At 40.8% G+C, this 14,960-nt stretch overlaps 1 protein-coding gene across 3 annotated transcripts in view; it reads right to left on the bottom strand.

Annotated features, from left to right (window-relative positions):
* PTER (phosphotriesterase related) overlaps positions 1-14,960 on the bottom strand; it is a 52,620-nt gene that overhangs the window by 24,097 nt on the left and 13,563 nt on the right. For 2 of the 3 annotated variants that reach the window (XM_039331747.1, XM_039331744.1), the window contains exon 1: positions 4,375-4,435. The exons of the other annotated variant lie outside the window; for it this stretch is intronic. In XM_039331747.1, the coding sequence (XP_039187681.1) occupies positions 4,375-4,377 (3 nt within the window). In that variant the 5' untranslated portion in view covers positions 4,378-4,435. Of the gene's footprint in view, positions 1-4,374; positions 4,436-14,960 lie in introns of those variants that run through there. 3 annotated transcript variants of the gene reach the window in all.

Raw genomic sequence — 14,960 nt, forward strand, 5'->3', positions numbered from 1 at the left:
GGCCATGTGGGAACGACGGAGGGAGTGCTCAAATTTCTTTTCCTCTGGTTTCAAGGCCTCCGCCATGTCCCCTGGAATCGCAGAAGTAGAGAATAATGAGATCAAGGGACTATCTATTGCAGGGACATCAAACATGCCCGAAAAGGAAGGAGAAACATTGAATAGTTTCCTTTCCACGCTGTTAGGTGCTGGTGGTGTTGCTAGGGAAACCCATTGCTCCTCTACCGTGATGCGGAAAACCTCAGGACAAGGAATGTACTTGTCCTGTGGCACCTTCTTGGCAAAGAGAGGGTTTGCCTCCTTGCTAGTAGAAGGATTTTCCTCCTGAACTGAGGTCAAATTGACCGTAGAGACTGCCTTTATCAGAAGTGACTTTAGAAGAGCTGGATCAAAGAGGCCAGAGCTTGTTGCCTGCTCAGGAGCGGTCCCCTCATCCTCCGAGAGGGGCATATCAGACATGTCTAGGTCTAGTAATTCTCCCTCTCCTATTTGAGAGGAAGTTTCAGAAGTGTTTGTAGCCGGAGCCTTGCTTCGTCCCTTAAGGGATGGTTGAAAGCTACTTGGCCCTTAGAAGCCATAAACTGGGAAAAGGCATCCTGCATGAATGCCTGAAATTGGGCAGACCATATGTCCTCCTGAGGTCTGTCCATGGACGCAGCCACAGTGGGAGTATGGTCTGGTGAAGATGCAAGTGAAGAGGATTGGGAGGAATCCAACTGTTCAGTTTCCCCCGGAGGAGACCAAGTCCTGAGAACTTCCTGGGAAGTAGGTTCTGTATTAGGGGCCACCAATGGGACAGGGAAAACCACGCTTGTCCCATTGTCATTGGTTTTCTGGGCCCTGGCAAATTGTCTTTCTAGAGCCAAATGTCTCCTCGATGCCTCTTGCTCAGCTGTTTTGGATGGACCCCTTTGGATCAGGTGCTTTGTTTTAGCCTTCTTCTTCCCCCCCACCTCAGGTTCTGAGGATCTGCGTTTTTGTTGTTGTTGTGGGGGGGGGGCAATTGGGGGCCCTGCATAGCTGAATGCGAGACATTGTCTGCCATTGTGACCAGGTATCCCGAGTAGGCAATACCTGGGGTGGGGAATAAACTGCACGCAGATCGGTTGCAGATGAATCAAGCCTGCAAGGCTTATTCTGCACAGAAGAAAACAATGGCTGGACAGACAGGTCCCTTGTCAGGAGGATCCTGTAGGCGGTGACTAAAGGTCACTCTGAGGAACAGTGGACCAAATTTATTTCCTCCCTCTCCTTCACCGATGGCAAATGTAATGGCCCGGATTAGAGGGCAATGGTTTGATGGAGTTGTAAATATAAGTTCTCCACTATGTGGCTGTAAAGACAGTCCACTGGGTGTGCTAATAAACTTTCTCCTCTCCTTCTCTCTCACTCTGTCTTCTGTGGAGACCTTCCAGAATATGGCCACCTAAAATGGAGGCTATGTGAACAAGGGGAACACCCCAAGATGGAGACTTGGTGGAAGCCACGCCTTCCCCTCACTGCCAAGAAGAACCACGAGGCTCAAGATGGCGGCTCTAGCTCCAACGGCTGCTCCGCCACTCAAAATGGCGGTTTTGGGCCCAACGGATGCTCCGCCGGCAGGGCAGGCTTTGGGACGGCAGAGGGTAGTTTTATAGTTGTTTAACGAGCCCCCCGGGCATAGACCGCTCTTCCCCAGGGAATCTAGTGCTCGCACAATGGCCGCGTTGCCTTTGGCCGAGAATCTCCCTGATGCCAGCGACGCGGCTCCCGCTGTCTAGCGGCTCCGGTTTCGCGCGCCCCAGCTGATCCTAGTAAATATAGGTCAGCGGCGCTTCTCCGCTGCCTCTCGCAGCTTCCCTCGGCTATTTTTTTTTTTTTTTGATACTGTCACCACCTCTGAGACGACGCTTCCACTGAACGGCGATCCGTCAGCTGCTTGGAGCCCCGAGCCAAGACTGAAGGAAGAAGGGAAACCTGCCTCCCTGTAAGGTTGCTAATCAAATTGTTGATTTGTAAAGAGAGAGAGAGGGCTTTAGGTAATAGAAATGCTTTTGTCAGGAGCTGAATTTTTAGCTGCTAACGGGCTTCGAGACTGAGTCAACACTGGGGTCACGCCCAAGGGAAGGATGTGGCCAAAGTTTTTACCCAGTCTGCCGGGCAGGAAGGCTGTCATAGAACCCAACCATTGGACTCTACAGCCATCCTGCTGGAGAAACAAGGAGTATAAAACATCAAAATAATGCATTGCTAACGTTGGAAATTGACCAAAGAGAGAAGCAACCTGGAATTAAGGAGAAACTTCCTAACAGTGAGGACAATTAACCAGTGGAACAGCTTGCCTTCAGAAATTGTGGGTGCTCCATCACAGGAGGCTTTTAAGAAGAGACTAGAAGTCACTTGTCTGAAATGGTATAGGTTTTCCTGCTTGAGCAGGGGCCTGGACTAGAAGATCTCCAATATCGATTCTATTCTATTCTGTTCTGTTCTGTTCTGTTGTTCTGTTCTATAAGGAACATATAAACACTATTAAAGACTTTTTTCTAACTAGTATAAAAGTATATCATATGCTAAATTAAATTGACTAAAGTATATCATATGCTAAATTAATTGACCAACTATTTTTGTTGCAGCAAGTGAATGATATAATAACAAAAAATAAAGGGACATAAGAGGATCTGTGTAGTCCAGGAAGATAAAATGGCTGCAATAATCAAGGGGAGCTGAACAGCAAGAAAAAAAATCTACATTTTTCTTTTCAAGATAGATACAGCTGCCTTTAGCAATAATCCAGATGTGGATGAAGGATGAATCTTATAAACCTTGTGACCTCTCAAGCTTCCTCCTTCTGTTATATATGCAAGATGGACAGTGTTTAATATTTATGTTATGAATATGTAGGGATGTAGGTCTATACATATGTTGCCTATAGTATGTATATGTTGTATATAGTATGTTTAGGTTTGTGTCATATATGTGTTCACTTTGAGAGTGGGCAACTAAATTTCATTATTGATGTATGTCATTGTGCCCACAGTAAAAAATGACAATAAAGTTATCTTATCTAAACAATATAAATTATAGCAAAAAGTGGCTTCCTTTCTTCAAAGTCCAGAATTTTTTTATTTCATTTCATTTCATTTCCATTCTGCTAAATAAAACAGTCTCTAGGGGGCTTATAGTACTATTGAACAAATTTATTTTAAATGTAAACAAATTAAATTTGTTTTATTAAAACAGATTAAATAATGAAGTTTTACAGAAGAAATGCCATTAGTTAAAAAATAACTGAACAACGGTAACAATAAACCAGCACAAGGAATGAGAGAGTCATCTAAACCTTAACCAGCTATTCCACAGAACTGGGGCAGTCACAAAAAGGAGCTGCTTCCTTCCATCCATCCCAAAATCACAGGCGAGGAGTGGGGTGGGGAGCAGGGATGCAGTTCATGCCTTCCTGGTTTAAGTGCACTTAGATTCTATTCAGATGGTTCTCAAGGTAATTTTTACAAAGCCGTGAAGATCTTTATAGGTAATTATCAAGATTTTAAATTGGCACGAAAATATGCAGGCAGCCAATATTTTGCTCATACCATTGCAGTACTGCTAAATGGCTTCATTTATCAGCTTCTTTGCTTTCACATTCTACTGAACATCACCAAAAAATAGAGGGTGTTGCACTCTAAGGCTAAGAAAGACATGAGTTGTTCTTGCCAGGTCCGTTATCAGACAAAAATTAGATGAATGGCTTCCTTTGCCAACCACCTGCATATCTGTTTTATTTGTCTGGCTCCTCTTTTTACCACAACAGCACTAAGCAGCTAACAACATATAAAAATATTGTCAAAATTCATATCAAAACAGCATTAGAAAGAAGCAGAAGCCACAAACCCAGAAACATTATGGATCAGAGTGACTCTGTTTAAAGTTATCTGGGATAATGGCTTATCCCATTAGGTTTCTAGTCAAAAGTAGTTTGGTTTCTAGTCAAAAATAATTTGGTACAATTCAGTCTGAATTTGATTCATTCCAGCCAATCCATAATAGCCTGAAGACACTGGATAAGGACACTGATAACATTAATTCCTCCTCCTACTTTTATAATCCAGAAGGATACCATAATTGATGGTATCAAAAGTTGCTGACATTTCCAACAGACTAGGACAGATCCTAACAAAGGTCATGAATAAGGCTGATCAATTCCACTTCAATCCCATATATGGGTCTGAAACCAGACTGTAAACAGTAAAAAATTAAGTTTTATCCAGGGTTCTCTACTATTCTCTAAATTCTTTCTTAAACATGGAAGTTTGGACATAAAGGTAGTCCTCAACTTACAACAGTTTGTTTAGTGACTGTTTGCAGTTAAAATGACACTGAAAAAAGTGACATTACCATTTTTCACACGTACAACTATTGCAGCATCTCCATATTGGTCAAAATTTGGATGCTTGGCAACGACTCATATTTGTTATGGATGCAGTGTCCCAGGATCATGTGATCACCTTTTGCAACCTTCTGACAAACAAAGTCAATAGAGAAATCAGGTTCATTTAAAAACCTTGTTACTAACTTAGCAACTGCAGTAATTAACAATTGTGGCAAGTAAGGTTGTAAAATGGGATAAAACTCATTTAACAAAGTCTGGCTTAACAACAGAATTTTGGGTTCTATTGTGATCATAAATCGAAGATTGCCTATAGTGCAGTGTGTCCAAAATTATCTGTTCTTTATCACCAAAAATATTTTTATTTTATCTTAGGCCAAAATAAAAAGAGACTAATCATACAATACTGAGTCTGTGTAGCCAATTATAGCCATATGTGTGCTTAGATTTGCAGGTTTATCCACTTAAGAATTGCAGAGTCTGATGGCAGGAAGTTAGTAAATTAAATATTGCTTAAAAATATCTAACATTCATCAGATTACTTATTTCTCTGCATATTTTAGTCACTCATACATGGTGACTAAATGGTTTTTTTTAATGGCTTTCCTTCTTTGGAATAGAATTAAGGGAGTGTCTGAGAGCATTACTTTTTAAAACTGTTTTATATTTTTTCAATGATTCAAGACAATTTACACATATGTAAAAAGAATAAAATTGAAGAGCCAAACAATATTTAATAATATACCAAGAACACTAAGAAAAAATAGTAAATAATATTGATCAAAAGTACAAATAGCTGAAATAACCTGAGAATTTAGACTTACAGAGTCATCTGTAGGTCCGTTATTAAATTCAATGGGTCTCACTTCTAACCAAATAGCATAATATTGTGTGGGAAGTCAGTCCTCCCCCCCCCCAGAGAAGGAAATATTTGGGGGAATATTAAAAAGGAAGACTATTATATTTCCCCAAAGGATCTGAAAGGCAGAAAAGCAGGCCCAGTTTTTCTTAATAGCCCCAAGCAGAAACTAAGCAAGCCAGCTCTGTAGAAATGCAGATTTGATAATCCCATTCAGAAAGACTGAGGCCCCATTCATGAGCAAATGCTGCCTGCAGAAGCCCATTCAAGACAGGATCTTTTGAAATCCATTGGAGCAAGATTTGATAGCTAAGTGAGTGGATTAGCAGATAGCAGAGTGATAGGATTAGAACCAGCAAATCCTTACCCAAAAATCCAACACAGGACGTAGTTATCAGCCTCAGCCACAGCCACGGAAAAGCAGCAAATGATCTTTAGGACTTAATAGGATTAATTCACCACCATTAGAATACCAAAAGGGCACACTGAAACTTAGGTCAAAGTTCAATGCATAGGAACAACTCCAAACACAAAGCCCAAGAAGGTATAAAAACCCACCACTCCCAGCTTCATTTAGTCAGCCACCCCAGAAGAATGCTGCTGTCACTGAAGTTTCTGGCAACTAAATAAAACAAGAACCTTCTTTCTAAAGCAGCCTCCATTTTGTTTATTCCCGGCTTGAACTGGACCTGAAGATTTTTTTTTTTAATAATTGTATTGCATATAAAAATGGGATAATCATATAAGAAAATTTATTCACACTGCCCTACTTGAAAATCACTTATTTCCAAAGATACCAATATAAGAGAAAAACATTTTGCTGATGATGAAAGTAACCATATATAAATAAATAAGTAAGCAAATTATTTGGACTCTGAGTCTTTAAAATATTTTAAGTTTTACCCTGCATTTTGTTGACTGGAACCTGGAAATAAATAAAAAACAAATGAAGATCTTTCAATTCCAATAACATTTAATTATGTGAATCCCTGCATGGTTTGACAATTGCATATTTTGTACATAAAATTAGTCTTGCTTAACTATTAAAATTATTAACTAAATCTAAAAGGCTTGTCATTTTTTAAAAATGTACAATTTAATTTGATATGTCATATACAAAGTTTTGAGCTTGTTAGAAGTTCAAATTACGTAAAAACAAAGGTTATCATCCAAGTAAGAAATCAGCTTTTGCAACCGCAGTCTTCCAACAGTTAATAATGAATTCCAACTTTTATTTATCTATATTCCATATTATCACTAAGCATAACTGATTATTTCAATTCATATTTGCCTGCTGGACAATGCAAAAGCTTGAGGAGATAGTTATAAATTTTAGTCAGCCAAAATGATCAGTTATGAAACAAACTACTATTTAATGATGTCCAGAGGATAGGACTAACTGGAGCATACATTATTGATCAAACAGAAGCCTTTTCTGACTGTCTTTTAGTTCATAATGGCATAAACATTTCTTTGTTACTTGCAAAAAAGCTCTCAGAGCAGATTTTCAGAATTCTCCTTTTGCCTATAAATGCAACAGATAAGAGGACAGAGATCCCAAGAAGTCCATCATTTCTATGAGAAATTAACAAACCATTTAACTGGCACTGTATGCAAAAGATGCTATTAAGAAAAGAAAACACCCACAAAGCAAGTAGAGTTCATATCACAAAGCAAGTAGTGACTGACTGGACAGCTTTGTAAAAATATCATGCCATAAGGATTCATGGTTTTCAATTTGTTATGACATATATATGCTATCTACTACTCTTCCTTTGGAAGCAAAATTAGAGAAAATTCTGATTTGGAAAAAAAAAGTATGATGAGGTTACGCTTTTCTAAAGAGAAATACAATATAAGTAAAGAATAGAATCAAAATGAGATTATAGAATATGGGTCAAAAATGCTAGAGTTCATATCACAAAGCAAGTAGTGACTGACTGGACAGCTTTGTAAAAATATCATGCCATAAGGATTCATGGTTTTCAATTTGTTATGACATATATATGCTATCTACTACTCTTCCTTTGGAAGCAAAATTAGAGAAAATTCTGATTTGGAAAAAAAAAGTATGATGAGGTTACGCTTTTCTAAAGAGAAATACAATATAAGTAAAGAATAGAATCAAAATGAGATTATAGAATATGGGTCAAAATGCTATCTTGCTGATTGAAGATAAAATCCTACTCTTTTCACTAGAACTATTTCTATTTAACAAAACAATGCCTAACAAATCTAAGGGGATTTTTCAAGTGTGAATCATTAAAAGCAAAATACTTCTTTTGAGTAACCTCTGTTCATTTTGATTAAACTCAAGTTGCCCAACTCAGACATTAATCAACTACTCTTGGTAAGATCCAGCCTCCAGCCGCCTAAAAGTCTGAGAAAGGTTCAGTGAGCAGATGCAATTTATAGTCAAAATAAAATGATAGAACAGAGTAATAATAATCTGTCTTTTCTCCCTTAAAATACATTTTGCCAGTATTCATTAAATCAGAGGTCTCCATCCCCCAGTCTCTGGACTGGTACCGGGCTGCAGCATGCCAGCAACCGATCCGCACAAACAAGCAAAGCCCTATCCATGGGATGCAGGCAGCACACAAACCCACACATTCTCCAATCTGCAGAAAATATTTATCCATGGAACCGGTCCCTGATACGCAAAAGGTTGAGGACCTCTGCATTAAATAGCATTTTAACATCAATCTAAATTATATTTTAAATATCAATCTAAATTCTATATCAACACACATCCTTCTTCCATTGGCTCTCTAATTCTAAATATAAAAACATCTTATATTTTATATTGATGCAACTATCTCTTTTTACTCCTAAGTAAGCAGATAATATTTGACTTGCACTGCAATTTTAATTTCAGAATCTCACAAAATTCGTATCTACAATTTTTATTGACAAAGTATAAATTGGCATTCTAGATTAAAAATCATTTGACATCACCATATTAAGGACTGAGTTGCCATAAGTTTATTAAGTTTATTGTTTTCCTGTTTACTAAAAAGTTCTGCTTATGGAAGTTAACAACAAACTACAATAAAGGCAAAAGCAACATAAATTTAAAATGATATCAGAATTCCAAAATTAGTTTTTGGGCACAAGTCTAATCCCTTGTTCCTACTGAGTTCTATAAAATCAATACAATATAATACCACTTCACATGTACTATCTGTGCTCAAGTTTCTAGCCAATGTATCATAAATAAAACAGAAACAGAACCAACATGACTCTCTTGCCAATAGTGAACAGTGTTAAGACATAGCACAAAACAAAAGTAATTTTAAAAAACTGGAAATATCTAAAAGCTATTTGAAATTTATAGATTTCTAAAAGATTATTATTTATCAGGCTGAAGTTTTTCTTAAAAGCATGGAACAGCTACACTGTAAATAAGTATACTGTATAACTGTATAAATCAATTGTGAAAAATGCTAGATTCACATAATATTTGAACTATTTCTTTGCAATAACTAAGCCAACATCTATCCCAGGTTATTTCAATCTGGAATGATGCATGCTATTTTAGTTGCATATAGCAGGTCTTATTATATCAGCATAAATTCAATAAACCCGATTTCTTTAAGCTTCCATCAACTGCTCAAAATTTTGACAGTTCTTTTAGTAGAAAAATCTTCACAGTATAAATCAGTTTCCTTGTCCTGTTCTTAGTTACAGAGATTCATAGAGTGTAATATAATTTCAGAGGAATTACGCAACCATCCTTCTTTTCTTATCACACTACATATGCTAGCCAGCTAAGCAACGCATGAATGTATGTGCCATGTCCAAATATATTTTTAGGAACATTCATTTTCAACAGAGTTTGATCACTACGAAATTTAAGCTAACAGGTTTATTTTAACACTAGACAACCCAGGACCCATTGTGACATCCTTTCAGAGATATTTCCTTATGTAAACATAGAAAAAGAATGACCACAGATGGGCAAAAAAACCAATGGAAGCGACAGCAACTTCCAACTTCCTGTTAGATTACCCATTTGATGTTGGTTATGGAAGACTGGCATCAGAAATCACTCTGCAGAACTTCCTGCCAATTTGCTACAGGGAGGAATAACAAAGGAAACTGCACCCCATTGCCCATTCCAGAGTGTCCCCAAGGTCTCCTCCTTCCATGATTGTTGAGGCTCCCTTCAATCATCAGTGAATGGCCCCCCAATCTGCCTTATCTTATCAGTAGGCATACAAGATACTCCTTCATTCTTTCCTTGACACACACCATTTCAGCTTTGGCTCCAAAGTAGCTGATCACCATTCACAGGTAAGATCTTGCTACCAGCTGATTGAGCACAAATCAAAATGAAATGGGAAAAAGAATGACGAAATGCTTCTTGCATTTTTTCTTGTACCATATAACCTATGAGTTTCTGGGAAGTGCAGCTGGAAGGTGCAGCAGTATTGAAGTGGTTATAAAATTGCCAAATTTCATTTCCACAGAAGTCGTGAGTACCAAATTTTATACAATCTGTACATTAGACCATAAGCCCATCTGAGATATATTGGTTCAAAAATTGTTGCCTATAATGTACTGTTTCACTAAATTGAAAGCTATCAGACACCAAATTGAAGGCTAATAATCAGATACAAGAGTTTTATATACAGATAAACTTTTGTGTATTAGTCCGCACAATCACTGTTAGTTTTTAATGTACTATATATATTGTTGTTGCAGAGAACTTAACTATTTTCAGGAAAATGTAAGTAGATGATAATCACTGTCTGGGATGTTTCAATTCCCACCATGCATGAATGGTTATAGAAGCTGATGGAATTAGCAGAAATGGCTAAATTGACTGTTTTGATAAAATAAAAGAATGCAAATACATTTTTTTTCTACTTGGAAACCACTTCTGGACTTTGTGCTTGAGGTGGAAAAAAATGATGCTATGATTTTGGGTTTTACTGATTAGACTGATTTATTGATATAGAAATGGTTAGTTCATACTATTATAGAAATGTAAAAAGCTGAGATTCTATCTTAATGTCTTATTTTACTGCAACAGAGGGAGTCGGAAGTCAACGCCTTTTGCTTCTTTTTCTCCCTTTCTTCACACTTTTCTTTTTCCCCTTTCCCTATTGTTGTCCCTTACTGACTTAAACATACAAAGAACGGCTGCAGGACTTGGGTTTGGCTAGTCTGAAGAAAACAGTGGAGACATGATAGCAGTATTCCAGTATTTGAGGGGCTGCCACAAAAATGAGGAGGTCACGTTATTCTCCAAAGCACGAGAGGGCAGGACAAGAAACAATGGTTGGAAACTGACCATAGAGAGAAGCAACCTAGAATTGAGGAAAATTTAAGAAATATCAAACTGCTACTGAATCAAACAGAACAATTTTAATTTACAATTTATCATTTGAGCAAAATAACTCTGAATGTGATCTGTGGAAAGATAGTGGTGCATACAGTAGTTTTCAGAATCACTAATATAATTCAATCTATAAAAGATTAGGAAAGTGAAATTTAAGTAATGTGCTTTTTATTTTCAAACAGGCATCTTTATATCCACATTCAGAAGAATGCCATCAGAATTGTTTCTCAAGATACTACAACATAAACATTTTTGTTCTGAATAAGGATGTATCAGCAGAATAATTCACAGATTGGGCTAGAATTACAAACAGTCCTCAATATACGATTGGTCATTAAAAAGACATTCAAAGTTATGATAGACCCCCCCCAAACTACTTACAACCCTGTTTTGAAGTTATAGCTGCTCCAGTAACCTCCCTTGTCATTTGCCCTTACAACTGACTGCAGCACCCCTATCTCTCTCTCCTCATCCTGCCCCACTGGGATCCTGTAGGCCTTGGACTTATTTGCTATATACCAGTCACCCACTGCACACTTACATTTTGAAAATCTCCAGACCTCAAGATCAGACAACTTGTTGGATTATATAGCTGCTTCCTGGAAGTTACTGACATTTTGGCCCACCCACATGGTGGCTTTTGCAAGGCCACCATGAACCCCACAAAGGAACTATTCCATTCTGCTGCCAGTCTGCACAGCATTGTGTAGACCATGTTAATTTTATTACCAGCATTGCGTAGACTAGGCTCTGCACTACATTCTACAACATCTTGAATCTCCAAAGACATATGCAAGGGTCCTTTTTGTAGATTTCAGTTCGGCATTCAGTACCATCATTCCAGATATTTTTCTCACTAAACTAAATCAGCTAGCCGTGCCTGACCACAGCTATAAGTGGATCTTAAGCTTTCTAACAGATAGGAAGCAGCAAGTGAAGCTAGACAACGGGTCGGCATGCTCTGGTTTGGCTTGGCTCTGCATGCAGCTCTTTGAGCCATCTCCTATGGCTCCGGAGTCTGCTCCGCCATTTGCAGAGAGAGAGAGAGAAAGAGACAAAGAGGTACTTGCGCTTCCGTTATGTCTCTTTCTCTCATGCGGACTTGCCCCCTCGCAGGGCTGCTGATTGGCCCTGCACCCGGGTGTTCCTCCTCCTGGGAGAAGAGCAGCCACGAAATCCCTTTCCCAGGCTGGCCTAGTCCGAGGCACACATGGCTGGGGAGCCACGCAGGGAAGCCCCAGGATCCCCAAAGGGAGCAGCCACCGAAGCCTCCGCTAGCACAGGAGTCTCCAGCATCGCGGTAGACAGAGCCGACCAGTCGGTGAGCCATCCAGCCCGAAGATGCCGGCGGCGCAGATGATGACCGGCTCAACTGTCCAGGGAGCAGCCTGGGGATGGCCCGGGGAATGATGCTCTTGCTGGTCGCCGTCCCAGCTGGGACTCCATGCTGCCCAGGCTCGTCCTCAGTCCATGGGATGTAACCACGGCATTGCTGGGGGGGGGTTAGTGCTATGACAGGCTGTCCCTGGACAGCGGCGGTGGCGGGCACTGCCCTGGGGCACCTGGGCGGTGTAGCAGAGGTGGGCATGGGGGCGGCAGGCAGGATACACAGTGTGTCTCTTGTTGGCCTGCTGGCGGCGAAGCACCACCTGGGCGGCCATGACGCGCTGCCACTCTTGTGGTCCTTCAGCCATGAGAGCAGGCCGTGGTTGCAGCAGCACATGCACTTGGGCGTCCGCTGCAGGGCCGCCCAGGCTGGCTGAGCCACCAGGCCGCCCATGTACAGATATGGGGAGCCGTAGCCATTCATAGCGCCTTCTCACTGCAGCCGCTAAATCCGCCTCACTCAAACCAGGGCCATGCTCCACCAAACACGGCGGCACTTCCCTGTCTCTCTTGGTGCCGAACCAGGCACTGAACTCAACCTCGGCTCAAGTGCAAGTTGGCTGATGGCTCCCTTGCCTGCCTTCCCCGCCTCTCAGACTGGTCCGCAGTATGGGAAAAGGGGTGGGCAGTGCCGATGTTGGGGTGGGGGGAGGGAGCTGGGGGAAGAAGAAGGGATCCATGTGGGTGGGGAGTGTGGGAGGAAGAGGAATCCAAGATGCTGAAATCTGGGTGGGCTCCCAGCAAACGTGCACCGAAGAAGTGAGGGGAGAAGGAAGAGAGGAAGAGAAACAGCGGGTGGAAGGGAACCACCCCATTTCTTCTTCTTCTGGTGCAAACTCTGTGCTGAAGCCAGAATGGGGGGATGAGGAGGAGGAAGAGGAAGAGTGGCAATTGACAAACTCTGCCAGCCAATCTCTTTGGGGGAGGGGGCACAGGATGGAGAGGAGGGCAGCTTGCCTTGGAGAGGGAAAGGGACAGAGAGACAGAGGGAGAGAAAGAGAGAGAGGGGGGGAAAAGAGGGAGAGGAGAGAGAGAGACCCATATATACAGTACATGCAGGTCTTGGCGTATTCAGGTCTTTTCCCATGTAAGATTGAGAGTCTCTTAGCGACGTTTCGACAAGGTCCCACTCGTCATCTTCAGGCTGAGGTCTTTGGCTTTGTGCTTGTGTGAGCAAAGAGATCGAAGCTGCCGTCTCTCTATAAATATTGGTGGGGGTGTGTAGAGTGCTGGCTTAGTTTCTGTAGGAGGGTTGGTTGGCTGTGTTGGAGTTATTGTTTGTGGATTGTTCGGCTGTTTCATAACATAATGAGTAGCTGAGGTGCTGGCTGTGTGTCCATTAGTCTTTTGTGTTGTAACGACCTGGGTAATGGGTTGTGTGATGACATCCTGAGATCTAGTGTAGTGATATCCTGAGTTCTGTGTTGCACCATCCTGGGTGGTAGGCTATGTTGTAACTTCCCAAGTTCTGTGATGTGATGTCCAGGGCAGAAGGCTGTGAAGTAACATACCGGGCTTTGGTTTGGCTCCGAGTTTGTGGTCTAGCTCTGTGTTCATGGCGTGTGTCCATTTGCTTTGTGTGGGGGTTGGAGGGAGGTGCAGCAGCTGGTGATGTCGTCATGGTTTGGCTTCTGGATGGTGGTTGCATTTCCTCTGAGGGATGGGTTTGGGCTTGGGTTTGGGTCTGGTAAGTGTGAATGGTGGTAGCGTATGTGTTGTTCTGGGTCCGGTATCAGTTTTTGTGGGTAGGACTCATTTGTTGCACCAGGATAGTGCAACACAGAACTCAGGATATCACTATACTAGATCACAAGATGTCATCACACAACCCATTACCCAGGTCAATACAACACAAAAGATTAAGGCACACAGTCAGCACCTCAGCTACTCAGGATGTTACAAAACAACCAAACAATCCACAAACAATAACTCCAACACAGCCAACCAACCCTCCTACAGCAACTAAGCCAGCACTCTACACAACCCCACCAATATTTATAGAGAGATGGCAACTCCGATCACACTTTGCTCGCACAAGCATGAAGCCGAAGACTCCAGCCTGAAGATGACGAGTGGGACCTTGTCGAAACGTCGCTAAGAGACTCTCAATCTTACACAGGAAAAGACCCAAATATGCCAAGACCTGCATACCTATACCCGTGAAAATCTACACCGGAGACAAATTCCTTGTGTGTCCAACCCCACTTGGCTAATAAAGCGATGCATTGTTGTTCTCTTTCCCCAGTATGAGGTCTGGAGATCTTGAAAAGATAAGTGAGGAAAAAGATGTAGGTCCTGGTGGGTGGAAAGGCCTAAGATCTACAGGAACCTAATAGAAGGGCAAATGACATGTGGGGACTCCATAGGGTGGAAAAGGTTTGCAGGGACCAAGAGGAGAGAAAAAAAGCCTGCAGGGAATCAGTGAGAATGCAAAGCATGGGGCACCTTGGAGGGTGGGGAAAGCCTGGGATAGGTAGGCCTGGGCCTGCACTAGGCCCCCTAAGGGCTTCTCCTATGCCTGAGGTATCCTGTGCTCTGTTTAACAAAGTGCACATTTGTTTAATGCCATATCAGAGACAGCATAGAAAAGGTTGTCTTACATAATGGCCATCACCACTAGCAACTGTAATAGATATGCTTCATTACAGGCATATCTCAAAGACTACCTATACTATAATGCTGTTTGGAAGAAACCCTACTATTTGTAAAGTTATAATAACAACTAGGGACTTGTTACATTAGGATAAACAATATACAATTTCTATCATAATTCTGATTTGGTAAATATGTCTTAATACTGTTAGCTTGGATACTATATTAAAGTATATTAAAAATATATTGTCAATGAAATACAAAATAATAACAGTTTTAAATCAAAATTACTGTGATTCATAATACTAAGTTCCATATATAAACAAAGTTTATATATAACTTTATATATAACTTTGTTTATATATGGAAGAAAAAGATTGCACCCATTGATTCTTTGGAAAGATCTTTTG

Source organism: Crotalus tigris, unplaced genomic scaffold (genome assembly GCF_016545835.1).
Source record: "Crotalus tigris isolate CLP2741 ecotype Arizona unplaced genomic scaffold, ASM1654583v1 scf7180000024437.13266115, whole genome shotgun sequence".
Lineage (NCBI taxonomy): Eukaryota > Metazoa > Chordata > Lepidosauria > Squamata > Viperidae > Crotalus > Crotalus tigris.